Below are 23949 nucleotides of genomic sequence, written 5' to 3'. Positions count from 1 at the left end.
CCGTCGTTCTAAGCAAACAAGATGCATAAACATGATAAACATCACATGCAATCAAATAGAGTAGTGACATGATATGGCCAATATCATATAGCTCCTTTGATCTTCATCTTCGGGGCTCCATGATCATCTTGTCACCGGCATGACACCATGATCTCCATCATCATGATCTCCATCATCGTGTCTCCATGAAGTCGTCTCGCCAACTTATTACTTCTACTACTTTGGCTACCGGTTAGCAATAAAGTAAAGTAATTACATGGCGGTGTTCAATGACACGCAGGTCATACAATAAATAAAGACAACTCCTATGGCTCCTGCCGGTTGTCATACTCATCGACATGCAAGTCGTGAATCCTATTACAAGAACATGATCAATCTCATACATCACATATCATTCATCACATTCTTCTTGGCCATATCACATCACAAAGCATACCCTGCAAAAACAAGTTAGACGTCCTCTAATTGTTGTTTGCATGTTTTACGTGGCTGCTATGGGTTTCTAGCAAGAACGTTTCTTACCTACGCAAAACCACAACGTGATATGCCAATTGCTATTTACCCTTCATAAGGACCCTTTTCATCGAATCCGTTCCGACTAAAGTGGGAGAGACTGGCACCCGCTAGCCACCTTATGCACCAAGTGCATGTCAATCGGTGGAACCTGTCTCATGTAAGAGTACGTGTAAGGTCGGTCCGGGCCGCTTCATCCCACAATACCGTCGAAACAAGATTGGACTAGTAACGGTAAGCATATTGAACAACATCAACGCCCACAACTACTTTGTGTTCTACTCGTGCAAAGAATCTACGCAATAGACCTAGCTCTGATCCACTGTTGGGGAACGTAGCAGAAATTCAAAATTTTTCCTACGTAACACCAAGATCTATCTATGGAGAGACCAGCAACGAGTAGAAAGAGAGAGAGGAGAGTGCATCTACATACCCTTGTAGATCGCTAAGCGGAAGCGTTCAAGTGAACGGGGTTGATGGAGTCGTACTCGTCGTGATTCAGATCACCGCTGATCAAGTGCCGAACGGACGGCACCTCCGCGTTCAACACACGTACTGCCCGGTGACGTCTCCCATGCCTTGATCCAGCAAGGAGAGAGGGAGAGGTTGAGGAAGACTCCATCCAACAGCAGCACAACGGCGTGGTGGTGGTGGAGGAGCGTGGCAATCCCGCAGGGCTTCGCCAAGCACCATGGGAGAGGAGAGTAACTTGGGAGAGAGGGAGGGGCTGCACCAAAGGCATAAGGTGTGTTTGGGAGGCCCTCCTACCCCACTATATATAGGGATCCCAAGGGGGGGGGGGTGCGCCAGCCCCTAGGAGATCCAATCTCTAAGGGGGCGGCGGCCAGGGGAGGAGTCCTCCCCCCCCCAAGGCACCTAGGAGGTGCCTTCCCCTGCTGGGACTCTTCCTTTAAGGTTTCCCCAGGCGCATGGGCCTCTTGGGGCTGGTGCCCTTGGCCCATGTAGGCCAAGGCGCACCCCCTACAGCCCATGTGGCCCCCCGGGGCAGGTGGCCCCACCCGGTGGGCCCCCGGGACCCTTCCGGTGGTCCCGGTACAATACCGATGACCCCGAAACTTGTCCCGATGGCCGAAACAGGACTTCCTATATATAAATCTTTACCTCCGGACCATTCCGGAACTCCTCATGACATCCGGGATCTCATCCGGGACTCCGAACAACATTCGGTTACCACATACAAGCTTCCTTTATAACCCTAGCGTCATCGAACCTTAAGTGTGTAGACCCTACGGGTTCGGGAGACATGTAGACATGACCGAGACGTTCTCCGGTCAATAACCAACAGCGGGATCTGGATACCCACGATGGCTCCCACATGTTCCACGATGATCTCATCGGATGAACCACGATGTCAAGGACTTAATCAATCCCGTATTCAATTCCCTTTGTCTAGCGGTATTTTACTTGCCCGAGATTCGATCGTCGGTATACCGATACCTTGTTCAATCTCGTTACCGGCAAGTCACTTTACTCGTTCCGTAACACATCATCCCGTGATCAACTCCTTGGTCACATTGCGCATATGATGATGTCCTACCGAGTGGGCCCAGAGATACCTCTCCGTTTACACGGGGTGACAAATCCCAGTCTCGATCCGCATAAAACAATAGATACTTTCGGAGATACCTGTAGTGCACCTTTATAGTCACCCAGTTACGTTGTGACGTTTGATACACCCAAAGCACTCCTACGGTATCCAGGAGTTACACGATCTCATGGTCAAAGGAAGAGATACTTGACATTGGCAAAGCTCTAGCAAATGAACTACACGATCTTTTGTGCTACTCTTAGGATTGGGTCTTGTCCATCACATCATTCTCCTAATGATGTGATCCCGTTATCAACGACATCCAATGTCCATAGCCAGGAAACCATGACTATCTGTTGATCACAACGAGCTAGTCAACTAGAGGCTCACTAGGGACATATTGTGGTCTATGTATTCACACGTGTATTACGATTTCCGGATAATACAGTTATAGCATGAATAAAAGACAATTATCATGAACAAGGAAATATAATAATAATACTTTTATTATTGCCTCTAGGGCATATTTCCAACAGAGGCAATGCCAGTTAAAGTCTACCCCCCAGATAAAGTGCTAAGAAATTGTGTAGTGAAGTTGCCTCTTCCATTCTCAGACAACCCAATAAAATCCAAATGATGTTCAAGAGAAGCATCCACTAGAAACCTTCTTTTAGCCAAGTCTTTAAGACCTCTGCTATTCCAGAAAATGCCTCTCATATTTCATCATGGAATTTTTTAGCGGTACGGATCCTAGCACTTCTATGCGTGGCCGAGACTGGATAAACCTTCCGTTTCCAAGTCCGTTTAGGCTTAACGCGATCTTCAGATTGGGCAACACACTCAGGCTCTGCTGCAATCACCAAGGACTCATCTACATGAATAGAGGTCTCAGGATAGGCAAACCCCTCCTCCTCCTCTGTCTCCGGTAACACAAGGTCAAGATCGGCACACAAACCATCAAGAACCCTAACCCCAAGCACATCGATCTCCGAATCATTCATAGGTTTAACGGCAGCTATGTGATGAATCATATCTAACGTTTGTTCAGCTTCCAAATCAAGAATGTCATTAACCGACCTAGATATCTCCATATCATTATTACCAAGTGAGACTCCTATTTGATTTGCATTGTGAACAATTTCATCATTGGTAAAATGCAAAATGGAATTCGACTTATTAACAGACATACCAGTGGAGATCTCGACATCACGCAACATGGCTGCCCTCATAGCACACCTCAGCTGCATGTCATCCACGTCTGGCTGCTCCTGCAGCCGCCCGCTGATCCGCCTCCCCTGAGAGACAGGATTCGGGATTCCACCAAAGGCGATGACCTCCTCGCACGAAGCACTGCTAGGGGAAAGGCCTCTTGCCCGTCCCCCAACAGCGGCGCCCCGGGCCGATGCCACCAGCGCAGCAGCACAAGGCGACGGCAACTTCCGGCGGCCTGTCCACAGAAGTCCCGCCGTAAGTCGAGATCGGCGAAACCAGCGTAGGACGGTCCGGGAAGTGAGGCGGTAAGACGGCCACGCCATCCGAGCCGGCGTCCGGAGCAGGACGCGACCTGACGGCGGCCTCCTGCACACCTAGTCCTCCGCAAGCATCCGACGTCAAGGCAAGGAGCGCCGAGCCCGCCGTCGGCGCCGACGGCGACGGCAACTCGGAGGACCGGGCCTCCTGCCCGTCACCTCCAACCAAAGCTCCCGTCGCAGGAGATAAGGGAAGGGCCACCTGCCCCTCGGCACCTCCCAACTCAACGGCCTTCGACGCACTCGAAGGCACCACAGGAATCACAGAGACAGCTGGGTCGGCCCGAAGCCTAGGCGGAGTAGAGAACGGCCCCAAGGAACCAAGCTGCAAGGTGCTCGTCGGAACCGCACTAGTTGACCGAGCAGGAGCAATGTCACTGGAATCAGACGGGCCCGAAGGCCCCTTGGCCTTATCATCATCACCCTTAGCCGAATCATCCTGGTTCCCCGGAGCACCACCTCCCTCAGAAGTGTCCATGGGATTATCATCCTCAAAATCATCGAACAGGTTAGGATCCTCATACTCGACATCTAACTGATACAGAACACCTTCATAAGTCCAAGGCACCACGTCCGGCAAGAACTCAATGTTAGCAACACTGACAAGTAATTGCGCCACCCCGTTAGCCCGAGTGAACGGCATATCCACCTGCTCAGTCTTGCCAATCAAAGAACCCAGGCTCCACGTCACCAAAAAGCTGTCCAGGGGATCAGACGGCGCCCCGGAAAAACGAACCCAAATCTGAGTTAACGGCGTGCCCTGCGGCTCCTTCTTTTTCCACTCATCGAACTGCAACACAAAACTAGTGCCCGTGACCCTGCTCATACTGAACTTGAGGATTCTCAGCTGATCCTCCTTAGATGGGAAATCTACTTTGTAGGATGTATCATTGAGCTTGAGCAATGACCACTGAAAGTTACCCGGAGCGAGCTCCCTCAACTGCTGAATAATCTGCGCCTCGGTCAACGGTCCATGGACCACCTTCACCACACCGGGGAAAGAGGTCTCGACCGCAGGTGCCAAGGGTGCCACATTGGGAGACTCGAAGAACATCTTGGCATATAACATTTTTGTGAATTACATGAATACTTTTTTACGTTGTATAGTTTTTTAAAAAATGTCACGTGCATTCTTGAAATGTGTGACCATTTAAATGTCACATATATTTTTTGAATGGTACTAACAGTTTTTAAAAGTTGGGTGAATATGTTTTGACTCTTCTTTTACAGTTTTTGATTCTGCATTTTTGCTAAACAAAATTAACTAAATATTTTTTCATAATATATGTATTAGTGTTTTTGAAAATATAAACAAAAGTAAAAATGAAAATAAAACACAGGTGACATTAGCATGACGGGACCATGTGGTTAGTAGGCCAGCCCATTGTCACATGCGCTTGAGGTGAGACCTAGTTTGGTCTGGCAATAAGCGACCGAAACTACTCTGCACACGATTGTGCATGCACGATTCCTGGACGATGCATTCCTTGGACAGTGCAGATTTGTAAGACAATACAATCCAACGGTTGCTTTTGTCCATCGTGCATAAATCGTGCAGAAAGCCATCGTCCGTGTAGCACTGCTCATAAGCGACACATAGTTGCGCCCTCCACTGCGTGTTTAGCACCCGATAGCGTACCTTGGCCCTGCTCGGAAGGAAGCATACGATCAGATCTATGGACCTCGATGATTTTCTTAATATTCTGGTTGTGACTGTACTACTGGTTTGATTAACAGATTGAGGCCTTTTTCTAAAAAAAAGGGGGGTGTGTAATACTAGGCGATGTCGGTAACAAGCTGAGCTAGTCAATGTATCCATCACTTGTGAAATCTTCATGCCCCTATTGGCTCCCGCGTTGCGTCTACCGCACACCTATTGCTTCTTCCGCAGTTATTTAGTCTAAAAGTGACCTAGGTTATTCTTGTAAATAGATGCTAGTTTAGAAATAAACATGTGGCAGTTAAAATTGTGATGTCATGAAATCAAATCATTACAAATTTGATAATACCAGGTTGAGATGATGTAACTAAGTAAGTTCTGATACAATGTGAGAAAAAATAGGACATGTCCTTTATATATAAAAGGGGTATTTCCTATGTTCTATATTTTGGTTTTGCATTCATAGCAGTATTTGCAATTTGGAACACACTGAATTGAAAAACATATTCATATTAGGTAGTACTCCCTCCGTTCCTAAATATATGTCTTTGTAGAGATTCCACTATGGACTACATACGGAGCAAAATGAACGAATCTACACTATAAAATGCATCTATATACATCCGTATGTGGTTCATAGTGATCTCTGTACAAAGACTTGTATTTAGGAACGGAGGGAGTACAATACAACATTGCTTAGTACTATATGGACATTTATGATATCTGTATACATTGGCAGAGCTATAGCAAAGCCAACCTGTGGGTCGCGACCTGCCCAATGTTGGAGCAAGAAATAAATTTACGTCGAGCCCAGCCCACAACTGCTGACCGGCAATGAGCAAGTAGAACGCACACGTCAGCCCAGCGAAGCTCATGTCACACTCACAAGTCGCAGCACTGTTTCTCAGAGAAAAAAAAACGAAGGCATGTAACGCACCATTGAGAAGCGGAGCAGCCGCCGCGCCCAGTGCTCCGCGAGGCGACGTAGCTAGCAGCGGCAAGCCGACCTGGTGAGGTCCTTCTCTGAATCTGCCTGCACCCCCTGCAAGATGTATATAAGTAAATTTCTCTGAATCTTCCCAATTTTCTTCCCCTAAATTTCACTTAGCTCATCAACCGTGATCTCTAGCAAATATAATCCACACCGAAATCTTGTTGTTTTACAGTTTATACCGTGCAAAGCCATTCTTCTTTGCATTTTACAGGTTCGCAACAAAGGCCACATTTACAGTTTACAACAAAGGCATTGTTGCCAGCTCACAGTTTAACAATAGTTTCCAATTTGGTGGCATACATATATAATTCACTCAATAGTACATATGGTTCAGAATTTGAAGTTTTTGTGCTCTGCCACTCTCTGTACAAACATATATAGCCCTTTTCGTTCTAGGTCCTTTCCGCCACTGTCGGATTTAGGCTTCATTTGGTTTTGCGAAGACACTTTTAAAAATACGAAAATAGTTTGCTACCATGGGGTACACATGCTTGTTAGTTGGAAATACTACTAGCTGTTTGTTGGAAGTACACCTTCCATTTGTATGTAACAAAATTGTTCGAATTAAGGAGCTCAGGTGAGCCCCCCTATTTCATTCATCACGAAACTGATAATACAACCTCTGGTTTGTCCGGTTCAACTTAAAAACAAAAAACACCAGCATGTCATGGGCTAGCCTCCCATGTACAAACATGCAAAACAGAGCAGCAAATTTGTCCGGTCCAGTTTATAAAAACAAGAGCAGAGCAGCATGTCACCCCAACACCCTTACTTATTCGTTACGAAACCAAGCAATATCTCTTTCTGCAAGCTGAGTGCCATTCAAAAGAAGCTCATCACACAATTTCTCAGATGCCATCCTTCAGCTCTCGGATGCCACCAGCAGTAACCCAGCGCCCCTGCTACCTGCACATCGTGCAATTCTTTTCTCTGTAAGCTAGAAACATCCAATATTTAACTTTGCAACCTACATAGCTGGGATCCATAGGAAAAATATTTTTCAACCAATTATCACTCCTCGTTCTTCAAATAGACCAAATAACAGCCGCTACCCCTACAGTAACCAGATTCCTACCCTCCATGCTAACAGGAAGTCAGTAACTGTATCGAAACCACAGGTGTTCCAAATATAACGAGCAACTGAACACTTAAAAAATATATGATCCCCTGACTCTTTTCTACTGGAAAAGGAAACAATTTTCCTGTACCACACCACTTCCATGATTCAGATTATCTCTGGTTAAGATACTATTTCTGAATGCTAACCACAGTAATAATTTGATCTTAATTAAGTAGAACTTTTACATACCAAAATTTTCTGCAGGATCGTTTCATTTGTGAACTTCGGGAGCTATACACATAGAATGAACAGAAAATACCCCTATCCAAAAATCTTGCTTATTTCTCAGACTAAAACCTTCACATCAGTAGGCACCTTCTAAATTTTAGAGAGTTAAATTAGTGCTAGAACTCGGGAGCTACAGAGATATGCTTACATAAAAACAGATTGTATAACATGGAGTACTTGTCACTTGACAGCTAAAATCAACATCCCCTATCACCAAATCTTCCCAAAATCTACATCTCTCCCCCACTACCAGCTATCCTTCTACAAGATTGCATAAACATCCTAAAGTCATTAGCTTTCATCAGCACTTGCCAAAAATGAGATTGAGCAATTATCAGACTACTCTGCCAACTTTACTTTTCTCAAATGTAGCCACAAGCTGAGCTCTAGAGATGGAGAAAGAAAGGTAGTGGAAAACATGATCACAAAATACGTACATACCAAGAGCACACCTGATGCACTGTGAATCTCTCTGCGTCATAAATCAGTTCTCCTCACACATATCATCATCATGCGCACCTTGGGAGATTTAGAGATCAAAATCCATACAGAAAGTAATGAGGTCAGTCCGTCATTCAGAAAACACATACGTAAATTCACAAGTAGTTAGTTTGGTGCGACATGAGTACCTACTGCTATAAGTGGGACCATATCAATTATAATCGGGGGATGGTTGGGACGGGCTTCAAGTGCGTGCCTCACTGCAGCCTTGGCTTCCTTTGCCTCCCCAACCCTCGCTCCACCAGGATACAGAAAAACAATAACATGCCGCCGAATGGAGAGCAGGTTCCCCTGCAGGCCCAAGTCGAAACCATAGTTACCATCCTCTTTCGCCACCCGCACGCCCAGACTGAACCAAACTTCTTCCACCCTGGGCAAAGCACCTGATTCAAACATTATCTGCGCTGCTGATCCACAATCCAGCTTAAAGTCTACCATACAGCGGAACCCATCTGCAGGGATAACTAGCAGCCATTGTGTTTGGTGGGTGATCTTTATGCGGAGCCGGCAAAGGGACAGCAAACCCCCAATGATTTCCATGTCCTCCTGCTGCACTTCCTTCACTCGCATAAGGATTAACTCAGAGAGGTTCGAGAGATGAGAGGGGTCTCTCTTTATCCACCCTCGCAGTGCAGAGAGTTGGCTGGGCATGGAAGACACAAATTTGCGGAGATGTACAGGAGGCACCCAGCGTTCTCCCAAGAGATCCATCAGTTCAAAAGATGTTTCTTCCGAATTGTTACCAATAATTAGAATTTCGATGTGATGTAGGTTGCACAGAGACTTCACGAAACCTTCATACAAATCCAAACTACCATCCTTGAAGCGAATCTGAAGCTCCCTCAGCCTTGCCAAGTTGCCAAGCTCTTGTGCAATGATGTTCAGAGAGACCAAGAGCCCCCTGAACACTTCAATGGATGTAAGATTCTGCAACACACCAGGAGTTGGAACCACCTCACTGAGATAAACATTTAGGTAGATTAATCTTCTCAATTTAAAAAGAGTGGAAGGCAATTCATCTAGCGTACGATTCCTTGCAAGATCCAACACCTCCAAAAATTGCAGGTTTCCTATCTCAGTCGAGAGTTCACTAATTTGAGTACCTGCTAGACCAAGGTACCTTAGGTGGATTAAATGTCCAACACCCTTGAGGTTAAGCTGCAGGCTGCTACTTTCTCCCAGATTACAATCCGACAGATCAAGTACACGCAGAACTTCAAACATTGACAGACTTGGCATCATACTAACAACAGGTGGAAAGATAGTAATTGACCTCACTCGTGACATACTCATGATATTTGTGAGAGGCTTGGCTTGATGATCTTCCACTTTATTCTGAAGGGACAGACGGCGGACATTACTTTGTGAAGATATGCTATTCCCAGTGCCATGCAATACATTAACAAACTTTGCTTCATGTGACAAGCTGCAGATAAGGTCCAGAACCATATCATGCACACGACAAGCATATACCTGGCCTAAACTATCATATATTGGCTGGATCATACTTCTATTAATGAGCTGGTTGAAGTAATTTAATCCAAGCAAAAACAGGCTAGTCCCTTGATCTCCATGGTGGATAAATCCTTCGGCCACCCACTTCCATATCAGTCCATCTCTATCAATTGTGCTATCTTCTGGATATATACATAGGTAAAGTAGACAAGTTTTCAGATGAGACGGCAGATTATAATAGCTGAAACATAGTATTCTCCGCATCTCAACCAAACTGTTATCTTTTGTTAGTCCGGAGCCAAGGGACTGGAGCATAATATCCCACTCATGCTTTGGTTTCACCTTCTGGCCACTAGCCAAAGCACTAGCAATAGTAATGATGGCCAGTGGTACTCCACCACATTTTTTCAATATATCTTTGGACACTTGTTCAAATTCATTTGGACATCCACTCTTGTCGGGAAATATTCTCTTATTGAAGAGCCTTCTGGAATCATCAGTAGAAAGAGGTTTCATTTGATAAATCGAATCATTAGCCGACGAGCAACATGAATTGGAGACACTAACAATGCGGGTTGTGGTGATTAGCCGACTGCCTAGATTATTCCTGTTAGAGAAAGCCAAGTTGATGCCTTCCCACAATTTTTCATCCCATATATCATCAATTATGACCAGATACCTACATTAGTTGAGAGTATCAGTGTAAGGTCTATACACATCACAAAGCTGAGGGCCATATGAATATATGGGTGGAACTATACATCTATAAGTGCACATATTCAGAAACAAACTAATAAGAATCAGGCGTCTCAATCTCGACAATCTGATCTTAATAACTGTGCATTACAATCAGATGATGAATAAAATGAATACAAATTTAAGATTCAAGGGAGTAGAACACGAAGAGCAAATTGCTGCATCAGTGACATAGATACTCCATCTGATCCAAAATAAATGTTTGAACTAAAACCACGACACTTATTTTGTATCGGAGGGAGTACAACATTTCAAATATTACAATTGTAGGTAGGTCTATTGGAAAGATCGGAGCACTGATTTGCCCACCAATATACTGTATGGCCGCTGATGAACCTCTCGGAGACTCAAATTTTAAATGACATTATCCTTTTGATTGTATTCTGCTGATAGTAAGTTTCTAAACAAGGCGAAAAGGGGAAATATGACGTGATATCGAAGAGCGAATTTAACTTCCTGGGGTATTAAGAGCAAAAGAGTAGCCTTTGGTGAACGATGCACCATTTTGGTGTATTATTTGGTACAACTGTTATTATGCTCATTATTTATATCTTTGATGAAATCTACAACGCTGAGATGAATTTCTTAGACCAATGGCAATAAATTTAAGCCACTATAATTACTGCAATGAGAAGTATTTTACTATTTCTTCAGATAAAGGAGGGGGGATCAAACATATATACTCATACAGTACCTATAACCTTTGCGGTTTACTGACCTCAATGAAAAACTATTCTGAACCGTCCTTCTGTGTGATGGTTACAATGTATTTGTACATCATTAGTTGGACAACTAGCATAGGAAACGGACATAGTATCATAGTAGTATCATTTTTGCTGCAAGTGATGCATACCTCTTGTTCTCGAGGAATTCATGAAGCTTGTTGATAAGCTGCCTTTCATCCAACATGACAACATCTGAGTGGGATTTTCCGAGATCAATAAGGATATCCCTGAAAACCTTCTTGACATCAGGGTTCTGACCGACGGGGACAAATGTCCGACAATCAAAATCACCTTTAATCTTGTCATATACTGCTCTAGCAAGAGTGGTCTTTCCCAACCCTCCAAATCCAACAATGGAGATCTTCTTCAGTTTCTTGTTAGATGCATCGTCACCCTCAATGGAGAGCAAACTTAAGAGGTCTTCATCTCTCTTTCCATAAATGCCCACCAGCTCTGTCGCTTCTGTGTACAATGCCCGAAGCCGAGGATCGATAGCAATTGCTTCTGTGGGATTAAAAGCAATACCATCGAGCTTGTTCCTGCCACGCCTAGCAGCCACCTCCTGGAGTTGCTCCTTGATTTCCTTGACGGCGTCAGCTATCCGATGGTGATTCTTGCCTTTCTTGAACAATCTGACCATCTTGTTCTTGAGCTCCTTGAATTTGCCGGTGTTGTCGTTAGGCTGCTGAATACCTTCAACGCGTACGAGGAACTTGTCGACGACATCCTCCATGTTGTAGGAGAGCTCTCTGACTTCATCGGCCCAGAGCTTGACTTGCGTGTCGAGCTGGTCCCGCGGCATGGCACCAACCTTGATGAGGGCAGCATGCATGCTCTCAAGCTCCATGGACAGAAATCGGACGTCTTTCTTGACGCGCTTGAGCAGGTTGTACTCATCCATGAGCAGCTGGCCCAGCTTGGGGAGCAGGCTGCCCATGGCACCCGTGACGACCTCCATGCCCAATCAGCTGGAAAACTGCAAATCAATGAATGTAAGGAGCTGTAATGCAATCCAAGCTCTAGAACCTAGTCGCCAAGCCCAAACTTAGCTAGATTTGGACCAAGCTCACCTTTGGTGCTTCACCGGAGAGCAGAACACAGCGGGGGCGCCCTCGTCGATAGGAGGGGACAAGGAAGCAGAAGCGGAAGCGGAAGCGGCGGCGGCGCACCAGAGTCCAGATGCGTCACTGGCTCACTGCTCCCGATCTGGAAGAGGAAGAATTTATAATCTAGCAAACCAGCAGATTAACAAAAAGCTGTGGATGTGAAAAATTTGAGTAGAGCAGAACAGCAAGAAAGGTGAGAGAAGTTACATCCAGGTCAGCGGTCAGCTCTGAATGATTGGAAACTCCATGGTTCTTGCTAGCAAGTTTTTCACTGCCACCCAACACAAATGCTGGAGAAGTAATCAGTTTTTAGATCCATGCATTGCTACTTCAGCGGGAAAGAAATCGACAGGAAACATACCTCCGCGGCCGTCAAGGTCTCCCGGCAGTGAGTTGGCAGGGGCGAGCACTCAGTGGAGGTTGGACGCGGATCTTTTCCAGGCAACGCGACGCAATGGAGGAGAGGAGGAGATGAGAATGAGAGGCGGAGGAGCAGAGGAAGACCAACAAGAGCAGTCAAGATAGGAATCCCGCCTCGGAATAGTACGTAATGCCTTTGGCTCATGTGTTTGCTCAGTGGTCGATGCGTTGGATGTGGGACAAGGTACAGAAGAAAGGAAAGCAGTGCTTTCGCTTTGGGTGGGTGGACGGCATCATCATGGCAAAGCGCTAGAAGATGCACCAAGTCTCTGGCAGACGGATCTTATCCCTCCCAACGGTACTGTTTTTGGCTCATGTAATTATTCAGTGCAGTAGGTCATACAGCTGAGACACGGATTCAGATACAATAATTACTCCGGCATACTTGTACTACTGTATACGTGCACCTGCCAGAGACTTCATGACACTACTGTACTACTCCCTCTGTCCCAAAATATAAGAATGTTTTTAACACTAGTGTAATGTAAAAAACGTTCTTATATTTTGGGATAGAGGGAGTAGTAATTATACTCACTAGCGTTCCTCTTTGCAGCTGGTAAAGAATTGAGCCCCTCCGCTCAGTTTGAGAATTATCGGTTTGGCAGTAAATATTCATTGCCTTTGAGTACTACTACTAGGGAAAGCTTGTGGAGCCCTTTTTAATTCATAGCAGCCATAATTTTGAAATGCTCCTAATTTGGTTTCAGAGCAACCATTTATGTATAACAGAACCATGCTGCAACAAACAGTCACAACAAAGTAATAACACACTGAATTTGAATTTATATCAGCCATGATTCAGATTGTTCACAAATCAACGAGTATTCCTCATAGCACATACTCATATCAGCCATCAATCCAAAACGGCTAGCTTAAGTTAAGTTGCTAAATGGTAAAGAACGTCAATCGATGTGTAGAATCTGCTGTAGATCAGACCACGAATCAACTAGAGTTGCTAAACCAAAACACTATACTAGCTAGAGTAATCAGCATATCAGTTAACTACACATGCAACACAATGTTGGGCTTTCAGAGGAACATCTGAGCTCATGCATTAGGTTGCCTATCTAAATCTTGAGAGGGACATCTGAGCTCACCTCATGAGGCAAAAAAAATTGGTCACAAGTTTAGCACTTTTTATTTGACAAAATATCAAAAGAACTTTTGGGCAGCATGCATCAGAACACAAAATTCTGCACCATATTGATTTGAAGGTAGCACAAGAATCATGAACGTGAAGAACCAACAAATCCCCACCACAGACACCCAATATAACCAGTTCAGTGAATGGAAATAGAGCTTAAATCATGGTTTGGAAGTTCAGAACCTGAAACCTTGCCTGCAATATTGAGCGATCATGAGCACACGCTAAACTGTAACAATAACCATATAGTTTCAGTTCCCAACTTGAAATCTTGTCTTCAAAGTTGAGCAATCATTCTCTGTTTTTGTCTTAGACAATACATTCATGTCTTGTGTGCTAATAATACTGCAGGTACAGGTGAGAATCATCACTACTGCATATATTACTGGACGTTGCTGCTTATGATGTAATGTGAAACGAAACCAGCTGTCGAAATGTGAGGAACTATACCATATACCATCATGCCTGAACGCTATAACATCTTCCTTCAGCAGATACGTGTATCTAAAGTGCTAGTAGCTGAAAGTGCAAGACCAAATCGATCTTGCTTAACACTGAAGTTACAGATCGGGTAGCTGTCGTGGTTCCAAATCCGGCTGCTGGTGCCGTGGCAGAGGTCATGGGGTGGACATGGATGGAGGCAGTGCCTTGAGGTGGACGTGAGCAACGCTAACGCTATAGGAAGGGGTCGGCGGCGCCGACGGTCGAGGCAGGACAGAGCAGCGGGTGCACTCTACGGGTGGTGGGGAGGAGCCGGACATGCTACAAACTATGCATCGACAAACTACATTAATCTACACACGAAGAAATAATAAGAGAGTGAAGGCAAGCAAGTAGTTACGAACCTGCCAATAGTGTCATTGTTTTGGTCGGCCGCAGTCTCTCTTCTCCCATGTGCATTTCGTTCATAAAGCAGCCTCCATTTCTTGTAACAGGCTGGGGCGTCGTCCCCCAGCACTACTGTGGCAGCATCGGCACACCAGACATCATGTGTAGCTGCAGCTGCTCGCGCCATGATGGTGGAGCCGCCTCGGCGCTGCCACTCACTGAGGACTTGGAAAGGTTAAGACTCGCATTACAGATAGAAAGGAAAACACAGAGTACTCGAACTGTGAAATCCACTCTTACCTTACCTGGTCATTTTGTCAAACACCTTCCGTGCGGTGACTGAGACATCACCACTGAGAGAGAGGATTAATGGAAGGAGGCGGATCACAGCAGCGAGGTTCAGGGTATGCTTCTTGATGCACAGGAATAGCAGATCGATGCAGCCTCAGCTTGGAAGAGCCGCCGAGGAGATGATGGTAACGGCATTGGAAGCCGAGGGCGGAGGATGCAGTCACCTCCTTGGGGTGGTCGTAGTGGCCTTCTGCAGCCTCCTTTCGGACCTGGAGGCGGCGAGGTCCATTCCATGGAGACGGCGGAACGGCGGCTTGTCATTTTGAGTGGTGGTCGGTGGAGACGGTTGATAGACAGACGAACCAGAGAGAGAGAGAGCACAGATGAAGTCAACAGACAAAGTTGAGTCTTTTTTATACCATACCAGGTAAAACATCGAGTACAGTAATCAGAGTTATTTTCATTTGTGTGTAACAGAAACATGTTGGTAGAACTACGGTAGTAAACATTTTCTGAGGTAACAACAAAACACTGCACATTGTTCTATATATGGCAAGCAACCTGACACTCAAAGAAGATATTGTGCAGACGACTCCGTTCTACTCCAACAGAAGACAATTTCCCTGTACCACGCTAACTATAAGATTCAGATTTCCTCTGGTTAAGATACTATTTCTGAATGTTAACCATAGGAATACTTTGCCCTCAGCTAGATCAATAATACATTGAATATGAAACTTTACCAACTAAACTGTTGGGATCCATGGGAAAAATATTTCTGATGCAAGCATCATTCTTTTTTTTCTTCCAAACATACCAAATAACTTCCGCCACCCCAGCAGAAACCAGATTCCTAACTTTACCCCTGAAATTCATCACTCAAATCACAACAAGTCCCTCCATGCTAACAGGAATTGAAGCAAAGCCAAAAGCACACCGCCCAGTGTTCAAAATATAACAGGCAACCGAAAACTTAAACAAGAGATATGATCCGCTGACTGTTTTCTACTGTAAAAAAGATTATTTCCTGTACAACAGCAGTGTGATAGGTGATGGCTGCTTTATAATATAAAGCGGGGGGAAACCCTTTTTCGGAGATTATTTCCTATACAACACTACCTCTATAATTCAGATTATTCTAGTTAAGACATTTCTGAATTCTAACCACATGAACGTGTTGATCATATGTGGAACTTTTACATACTGAAATTTTCTAGAAGGTCATATTACCTGTTGAGCTTTCAAAACTATATATAAATAGGATGCACAGAAAATAACCATTTTTCTCTAAAAGCCATCTAGAAACCAAAACCTTCACAATCAGCGAGCAATTGACGCCATAGAACAGCAGTTTCACACCATATATATTCCTTCTAAATTTTAGAGCAGTGAAATTAGTGCCAAGCACTCTAGCTACAGAGATATGCTTACATAAACATAAATTGTATAACCTGGGGTACTTGTCACCTAAAATAGCATCCCCTGTCAGATATGCTACAGAGATATGCTTACACATTCACTTTTCTGATCAGATACTGGGCTATGGAGCGTAGTAGATCAATGGAATGACAAGCTGGGCTCTAGACACGGGGAAAGAAAGATGGAGAACATAATAGACAAATATGTACTACATACCGAGGGAGCATCTGATATAATGTGAGTCGCTCTGCTTCAGAAATCAGTTCACCTCCTCTCCTTGTATTCCAATAAATCGTCATCATGAGCACCTTGGGAGATTTAGAGATCAAATCCATGCAGAAAGCAATAAGGTCAGAGAAAAAAACACATACGTAAGTGCACAACTAATTACTTCGGGGCAGCGTGAGTACCTTCTGCTATATTTGGGTACATGTAAATTTGAATCCATGGATGGTTGGGATGGGCTTTGAGCGTTTCTGCTCCGGTGCTCCCCCTTGGGCTGAACGCGAGGTGGAAAAACACATCGACGGCCAGGATGAACGAAAAACGGTTCATAACGAGGGGCACGATCGTCTTTGTTGCCCCCGCGTATAGCCGTCGAGGAGCCCTAGGAGGCCCGGACCCCGCCCGGTTAGATCGTATGCCCGGCCGTATACATATTTGTATACGGCGGCCTTTCGTTCACGCGTGCAGTCGCCCACGCGTGGGGCAGCACGTGTCACGGGTAGTTGCCAAAACTGTTCCATCATATAAATGTGGACGGCAACCACCTCCGGCCGCATCGCCCACCATTTCCCCCGCCGCATCGTCTCCCTCTCTCCACTCCCCACTCCCCACTCCCTCTCTTCTCCAACCTCCTTGTCTCCCTCACCGCATCCTCTCCATCGCCATGGCGGACGCAGGAGGCGAGCGCCCCGATTGGGGCGCCGATCTGGTGGAGCAGGCGCGGCAGGTCGCTGCGGGCACCTTTGTGAGGGGACGTGCCGGCGTCCAACACGGTGCTCCCCCTGCTGCAGATCTAGAGAAGGCGGGGGCTGGCTGCAGCGGCGCAGTCCAGCCAGATGCGCCCACTCTGGCGATCTCCGGCGAGGCGCAGAAGGTGGAGGCGGGCTCTGGCGAGGCGCACGAGGTGTAGAAGATGGAGGCTGGCTCCGGCGAGGAGCAGGCGGAGCAGAAGGTATCTGCTTATGACTTTTAGTTGGTAGTTTTTAGATTGTAGGGTTTGTGGCCAGAAGTTTCTTTGGTTAGATTTGTTGGATGTAGGGTTTTCTCTACATTAGGGTTTTTCTGTATTTGATTCGTGCAAGAAAGTTGGACCACATATGATTATTAGATTAGGTTAGAAGTAGCCGGATTGAGGGATGGTTTTTTTCAGATGCTTATTAGATTAGTAGTGGAATTTTTGCTTGTTAGATTTTAATTAGTATGAGGTTGAACACCTTATTTAAGGGGGAATTTAAGGTCAGATAGACCATATATGATTATTAGATCTTTAGTTCAATGCTGCAGACATATATGATTATTTGATTCGATCTGTGGTTCAATGATACTTGATGGAAACATATTTGATTTGGAATGCATTAATTTTGATGTGCCAATGAATTGATTTAGGTAAGTAATGAAATTTTAGATGTTTGTTGGAGATGTATGCATTTATAGTTGAAGTTGTACCTAATTAACTACTGCATTATGTTAGTTTGTGTAGGAGCTTTGCTGCATTATCCGAAAAACAGTAATTTGTGCATATTAAAATGTGTAGTTGGCTTCTGTAATTAGTAGCAATGGATGTAATTTTATATTTAGGGGGCTAAGAGATAACTCACTGTACAATTGTAGAAGGGTGACCTAAAAAAAGTAACATGGCCTTGAAATATTGTCCTTGTGCAAAATTTTATAAACCAAATGTTGTAGGCAGGCCTATTGTCCAGCCTCATAAAATTAACCTGACCAGAGATTTTCCTCTTGTGCAAATACTTATGATGAATTACAAAAATATGCAGCTGGGATGTCACCATTGTATAACTATGAAGTAAACATTCCAAGGCAGGATCCTAGCAACAAAATATACTATATGTTTCCATTAAGTACTGTGGGGGGGAATTCCCTGAAAAGAAAAGTGTTGGGTTAATCCAGGGAATGTCAAGAATCCAGCTTGGATTTTCATTAGCATTTGTGAAGGAAAGCATTTGTCTGTTGATTCATTGCTTAGATTCTGTATTTATAAGAAAAACATTTATTTGTATGTACATACTAATGAACTTGTATGTTGATAACCCTACGGTTTAATATGTAGATAGCTTAATATATAGTCTATCAATTAGTTCTTGAAATGTACATACCATGTGTAACTAGTGCACTTTTTCAAATAGATTGGAGCTTTCCATCATTATGCAAAAACAAATTGTTTAGGTAGCTTTATTTCTTTATCTGTAGGTTTCATATAAAATTATTTTGCATTGGAAAAAATATTGACAATATTGGTCACTTGCAACATACCAATGTGGTTCACATTCACATTTTGTTTGTAATGACATTCTTTGAACTGCAATTCAATTCATTGTAATTGATTTGCTTGTTTGACAATATAGCAGGAGGAGGAGGATCTTGTGGGCAACAAAAGGAAGTGGGACAACACTGGGTTCTACCGATATGACAGTGATGAAGATGAGCCATATGAGGTAAGGCCTAGTTGAAATGTTATTTGTGTTGGGGAACGTAGTAATTTCAAAAAAATTCCTACGCACACGCAAGATCATGGTGATGCATAGCAACGAGAGGGGAGAGTGTTGTCTACATACCCTCGTAGACCGTACGCGGAAGCGTTATATCAACGCGGTTGATGTAGTCATACGTCTTCACGATCCGACCGATCCAAGCACCGAAAGCACGGCACCTCCGAGTTCTGCACACGTTCATCTCGATGACGTCCTCACCTTCTCGATCCAGCAAGAGGGGCGAAGTAGTAGATGAGTTCCGGCAGCACGATGGCGTGGTGACGGTGTTGGTGAAGAACAATCTTCGCAGGGCTTCGCCTAAGGACTACGAAAACTATGACGGAGGATAAACTAGAGGGGACGGGGTTTCCGGCACACGGCTTGGTGTTTCTTGATGTGTCTTTGGTGCTAGCCCTGCCCCTCTATTTATATGTTGAGCCCTGGGGTCGAAACTTGGAGCAAAAGCCTCCTCAAAGTCAGTTTTGCCCGAAAGGCAAGAGTCCCACTCGGACTCCAGGACCAAATGCCACAAACCTTGGCGTCTGGCCCAGACGCCATCGGCCTCGGTGTCTGGCCCAGGGCCAGACGCCAGGGTCTCCGGCGTTTGGCCCCCGGGCCTCCGCAAAACTCCTTTTGCACCGACTTATAGCCCTATGGGCCTGACCCCTTGGCCTAACCATATCATCCAATATATGAATCTTTACCTCCGGACAATTCCGGAGCTCCTCGTCATGTCCGTGATCTCATCCGGGACTCCAACAACATTCGGTCACCAACATACATAACTCATAGTACTATATCGTCAACGAACGTTAAGCGTGCGGACCCTACGGGTTCGAGAACTATGTAGACATGACCGAGACACCTCTCTTGTCAATAACCAATAGCGGGACCTGGATGCCGATATTGGCTCCTACATATTCTACGAAGATCTTTATCGGTCAGACCGCATAACAACATACGTTGTTCCCTTTGTCATCGGTATGTTACTTGCCCGAGATTCGATCGTCAGTATCTCAATACCTAGTTCAATCTCGTTATCGGCAAGTCTCTTTACTCGTTCCGTAATACATCATCTCGCAACTAACTCATTAGTTGCAATGCTTGCAAGGCTTAAGTGATGTGCATTACTGAGAGGGCCCAGAGATACATCTCCGACAATCGGAGTGACAAATCCTAATCTCGAAATACGCCAACCCAACAAGTACCTTCGGAGACACCTGTAGAGCACCTTTATAATCACCCAGTTACGTTGTGACGTTTGGTAGCACACAAAGTGTTCCTCCGGTAAACGGGAGTTGCATAATCTCATAGTCATAGGAACATGTATAAGTCATGAAAAAGCAATAACAACATACTAAACGATCAATTGCTAAGCTAACGGAATGGGTCAAGTCAATCACATCATTCTCCTAATGATGTGATCCCGTTAATCAAATGACAACTCATGTCTATGGCTAGGAAACATAACCATCTTTGATCAATGAGCTAGTCAAGTAGAGGCATACTAGTGACACTCTGTTTGTCTATGTATTCACACAAGTATTATGTTTCCGGTTAATACAATTCTAGCATGAATAATAAACATTTATCATGAAATAAGGAAATAAATAATAACTTTATTATTGCCTCTAGGGCATATTTCCTTCAATTTGTGCATTGAGTTAGTCTTAAGTGTTTATAGTATTTGAGTGCATAATGTATTAATGTCGTCACTGAAGTGTGCAGTATGAATCTGGAGATGATGTGGTCGAGGGGAACGTCGAGTCCTTTGAAGAGAAGGTGGTGTTGAAGATCAGGGCCCAAGGATCTGGTATGTACCACAACTGGAGGATGGAAAAGTTCCGCTGCCCCTACTACAGCAGGCCCAAGCCCACGTCTGGGTTATTGGAACGTCTGATGGAACATTGTCGGGCTACATCGATCTCCGGTGATGACTACAAGATCAGGGCTCAGCATTTTGCCATCCTGAAGGTCCTGAGAAACCCTAACATCTAGTCCTACATCATGCTGATCATCAGAAGCTGGAAGCCGTACTCATCATCAGTATATTTGATGATGTTTTACTTTTGAAAAGCTGCATCTGGGTCTGAACTGGTGGGAAACTAGCTCTATTAATGTGATGTAATGTAATGTATTGTGTGTCTGAACTGGATCTGTTGTGAACTGGCCGGTACCTGTGGTGGTAACCTAGAATGCTATCTATATTTGTGTGGCCTTAACTTTATTGGTGGTGAATGCTTTCTTCATGTTTAGTTGTTGTTTCGATGGTGCAATGATCACAAATGGCGCTCCAGTGTTGCTTCAGACATGCTGCAACACTTTTCTATGCTGTGGGCAAGTGCAACATGCTGTGCCCATGTGCCAATCATAACAAATATTGAATCTGGCAATGTTCCAAATTGGCTGTCGTGAATTATAGTACATGGGGTTTAGTAAAGTTACTGATAATTCCCAGTCAAAAAAAGTTACTGATAATTGTTCATTCTCACACATTCCATCAATGAATAATTTGAATAAGCAAAAAGATCAAATGTTCCATCATTTGAACCTATGTTGCAATAACAGAGCAAATATTCCATCATCAAAGTGTGAAGGAATTAAAATGTAAATTTAGAAGAGTAATGTAATACTAGTTAAAAATAATGTGTGCAAAAAGGAATTTGAAATAAGATGTACTTTATTTTTTAAATAAAGTTATATTACCCTACTTATTAGAATTTTGAAAATGTCACTTATTTATAAGAAAAGAAAATATATATTCAAAAAGATGTGTTTGATAAAAATACCTTTTGAATTTTTTGTATGTTATTATTTGAGGGGTCATGTAATTTTTATTTTATTTTTTGATTGCTCAGGTAATTTTTATGTAAACAGAAGGAAAAGGAAAAAATAAACAAAAGGAAAAGCATGGGCCAGCCTAGCCATCTTGGAAACCTAGCTTTATAAATAAAAAAATTCAAAAAAAACTAAGAGGGCATTAAAAAAATAAACAAATATAAGAGGGCATTAAAAAATAAACAAATATAAGAGGGCATTATAAATAAAAAAATTCAAGAAAATATAAAGAAAATATAAGAGGGCATTATAAATTTCAAAGAAAATATAAGAGGGCATTATAAACAAATATAAGAGGGCATTAGAAAAAATATATTTTACAATGCCCCCTTGAGGTATAGACCTATGTTTTGACCAGTCAGTCTAGAGGGCATTATAAATTAATAAAAAAATTCAAAAAAATATAAAACCTTGGAAACCTAGCTTTGTTTGTGCAAGAGATCATGTGTGCCAAAATTGAGGTGATTTGGAGGTGGTCGAAAAAATCACCGCATTCCGGAGGAGCCATAAGCCAATTTTTGAACAAAGGTGATTTTTCCCACCACCTCCAAATCACCCAAATTTTATTGTACATGGTGACCCACATGTGCCAACCATGGCTATGAAAGAAAATTTGGAAAAAGAATATTTTACAATGCCCCCCTGAGGTATAGACCGATGTTTTGACCAGTCAGTCTAGAGGGCATTATAAATTAATAAAAAATTCAATAAAATATAAAACCTTGGAAACCTAGATTTGTTTGTGGAAGAGATCATGTGTGCCAAAATTGAGGTGATGTGGAGGTGGTCGAAAAAATTACCGCATTCCGGAGAGGCCATTTGGTCAAGCCAGTTTTTGAACAAAGGTGATTTTTCCCACCACCTCCAAATCACCCAAATTTTCTTGTACATGGTGACCCGCATGTGATAAACATGGATATGAAAGAAAATTTGGAAAGAAAATATTTTACAATGCCCCCTTGAGGTATAGACCGATGTTTTGACCAGTCAGTCTAGAGGTCATTATAAATTAAAAAAACTCAAAAAATATAAAACCTTGGAAACCTAGCTTTGTTTGTCCAAGAGATCATGTGTGCAAAAGTTGAGGTGATTTGGAGGTGGTCTAAAAAACCCTAGAACACTGCCCCGGCGTGATGCAACGTACGTTTTGTGTCCGAATTCGTGCACACCTTGCCTGGGGGGCCACATTGGGCATGCCCACATGCTCCCAAAAGTTGGGGTCATCTCATGCATGCCCCCACATGCACCATGTACAAGCCGGACCATTTGGGTCTGCCGGAGGGCAAGTCTGAAAGAGGTTTTCCTTGCCGGTCCCACCAAATGATCCCAAACTTTATGCACACCCTACCATGACCATGGCATGCATGTGGGAGGAGAATTCATACACCACGGCCTCATTTTGTTTGAAATCCCATTGATAGCCATGTATATTACATGTAAGTGAGCATGTGTAAAATTTATTAGGTGATTTGAAGGTCAAAACATTAACTTGTCATATATGCAAAAAATGTGTATTGCATGCAAGTGAGCATGTGTATAATTTAGTATGTGATTTGAAGATCAAAACACATGGCAATATGCCAAAAAAAATGCCCACCTACCAGAGGAAAATTCATACACCACGGCCTGCATACGACTAGGAACCTAGCCATTCATGGGCCAGGATGCAACCCCGTGGTGCAGAATATCTCTGCTGCTAGTAGGCCCCACGGGGTAGAGGGATGAGAGTTAGGCAATGTACTGCCTGCATATGATAGGAGCTTGGGAGGGGAGTCGCAGCCGGTTATATAAACCGGTGCGGCGCTCTCTCGCTTGGCGGGGTGGGACTAAACTCCCACCACCCCATGGCTGTGCGCTGTGTTGTGCCCTGCGCGGCTCTTCCTTGGGCCCAATTCGGGCGGGTTGGCCCAGGGCAGCCTTACCCGCGCTGAAATAATTAACTTTTATAAATTCTTAAATTTGTTTCTGTTTTATATTCTCTTTGTTTTTCACTTCTTAACTCCAAAATTTATTTTCTTTTTTATATTTCTAATATTTAAAATCAAATCTCTTTTTTCTATATTATTTCTAACAGTGTTTACTAAAATTCAAAAATATGCCAAATTCTGTTGTGTTTTATTTCATTTGTTCGTTCTCTTTTTTATATTGATAATATTTAC

The 23949-nt window shown here is 43.8% G+C and overlaps 1 protein-coding gene across 14 annotated transcripts; it reads right to left on the bottom strand.

Annotated features, from left to right (window-relative positions):
• Nucleotides 1-4835: 4835 nt before the first annotated feature.
• On the bottom strand, nucleotides 4836-13543 carry LOC123186456 (disease resistance protein RGA5). 14 transcript variants are annotated; one of them, XR_006493649.1, is made up of 10 exons: nucleotides 12498-13543; nucleotides 12344-12426; nucleotides 12101-12236; nucleotides 11159-12006; nucleotides 8227-10228; nucleotides 8031-8112; nucleotides 7018-7151; nucleotides 6189-6293; nucleotides 6009-6072; nucleotides 4836-5237 (listed from the first exon to the last, which is right to left on the bottom strand). XR_006493649.1 is itself a non-coding variant. In XM_044598246.1 (7 exons), exons 4-6 carry the CDS (start codon nucleotides 11986-11988, stop codon nucleotides 8071-8073), a joined length of 2874 nt encoding a protein of 957 aa, XP_044454181.1. In that variant the 5' UTR covers nucleotides 11989-12006; nucleotides 12101-12236; nucleotides 12344-12426; nucleotides 12498-13543; the 3' UTR covers nucleotides 6801-7151; nucleotides 8031-8070. The 14 variants fall into 14 exon arrangements, 7 of the variants coding, with proteins under 7 accessions (XP_044454181.1, XP_044454157.1, XP_044454165.1 ...); XR_006493648.1 differs by having other exon boundaries at nucleotides 8046-8112; XR_006493645.1 differs by having other exon boundaries at nucleotides 8035-8112; nucleotides 12498-13542.
• Between the last annotated feature and the right edge of the window lie 10406 nt (nucleotides 13544-23949).

The sequence above is a fragment of the Triticum aestivum genome, chromosome 1A (assembly GCF_018294505.1).
Source record: "Triticum aestivum cultivar Chinese Spring chromosome 1A, IWGSC CS RefSeq v2.1, whole genome shotgun sequence".
Taxonomy (NCBI): Eukaryota; Viridiplantae; Streptophyta; class Magnoliopsida; order Poales; family Poaceae; genus Triticum; species Triticum aestivum.
The sequence above is the reverse complement of the archived record's forward strand: the minus strand, read 5'-3'. Positions and strand labels throughout refer to the sequence as shown.

Bases quoted from the DNA above. Each gene is read 5' to 3' on its own strand.
- LOC123186456 (XM_044598246.1), bottom strand. From the start codon at position 11,988: ATGGAGGTCGTCACGGGTGCCATGGGCAGCCTGCTCCCCAAGCTGGGC. The intron at 10,229-11,158 runs GTATGCATCACT...CAACTAATGTAG, and splicing joins GAATTCCTCGAGAACAAGAG to GTATCTGGTCATAATTGATG. The intron at 8,113-8,226 runs GTAGGTACTCAT...AAATCTCCCAAG, and splicing joins ATATGGTCCCACTTATAGCA to GTGCGCATGATGATGATATG.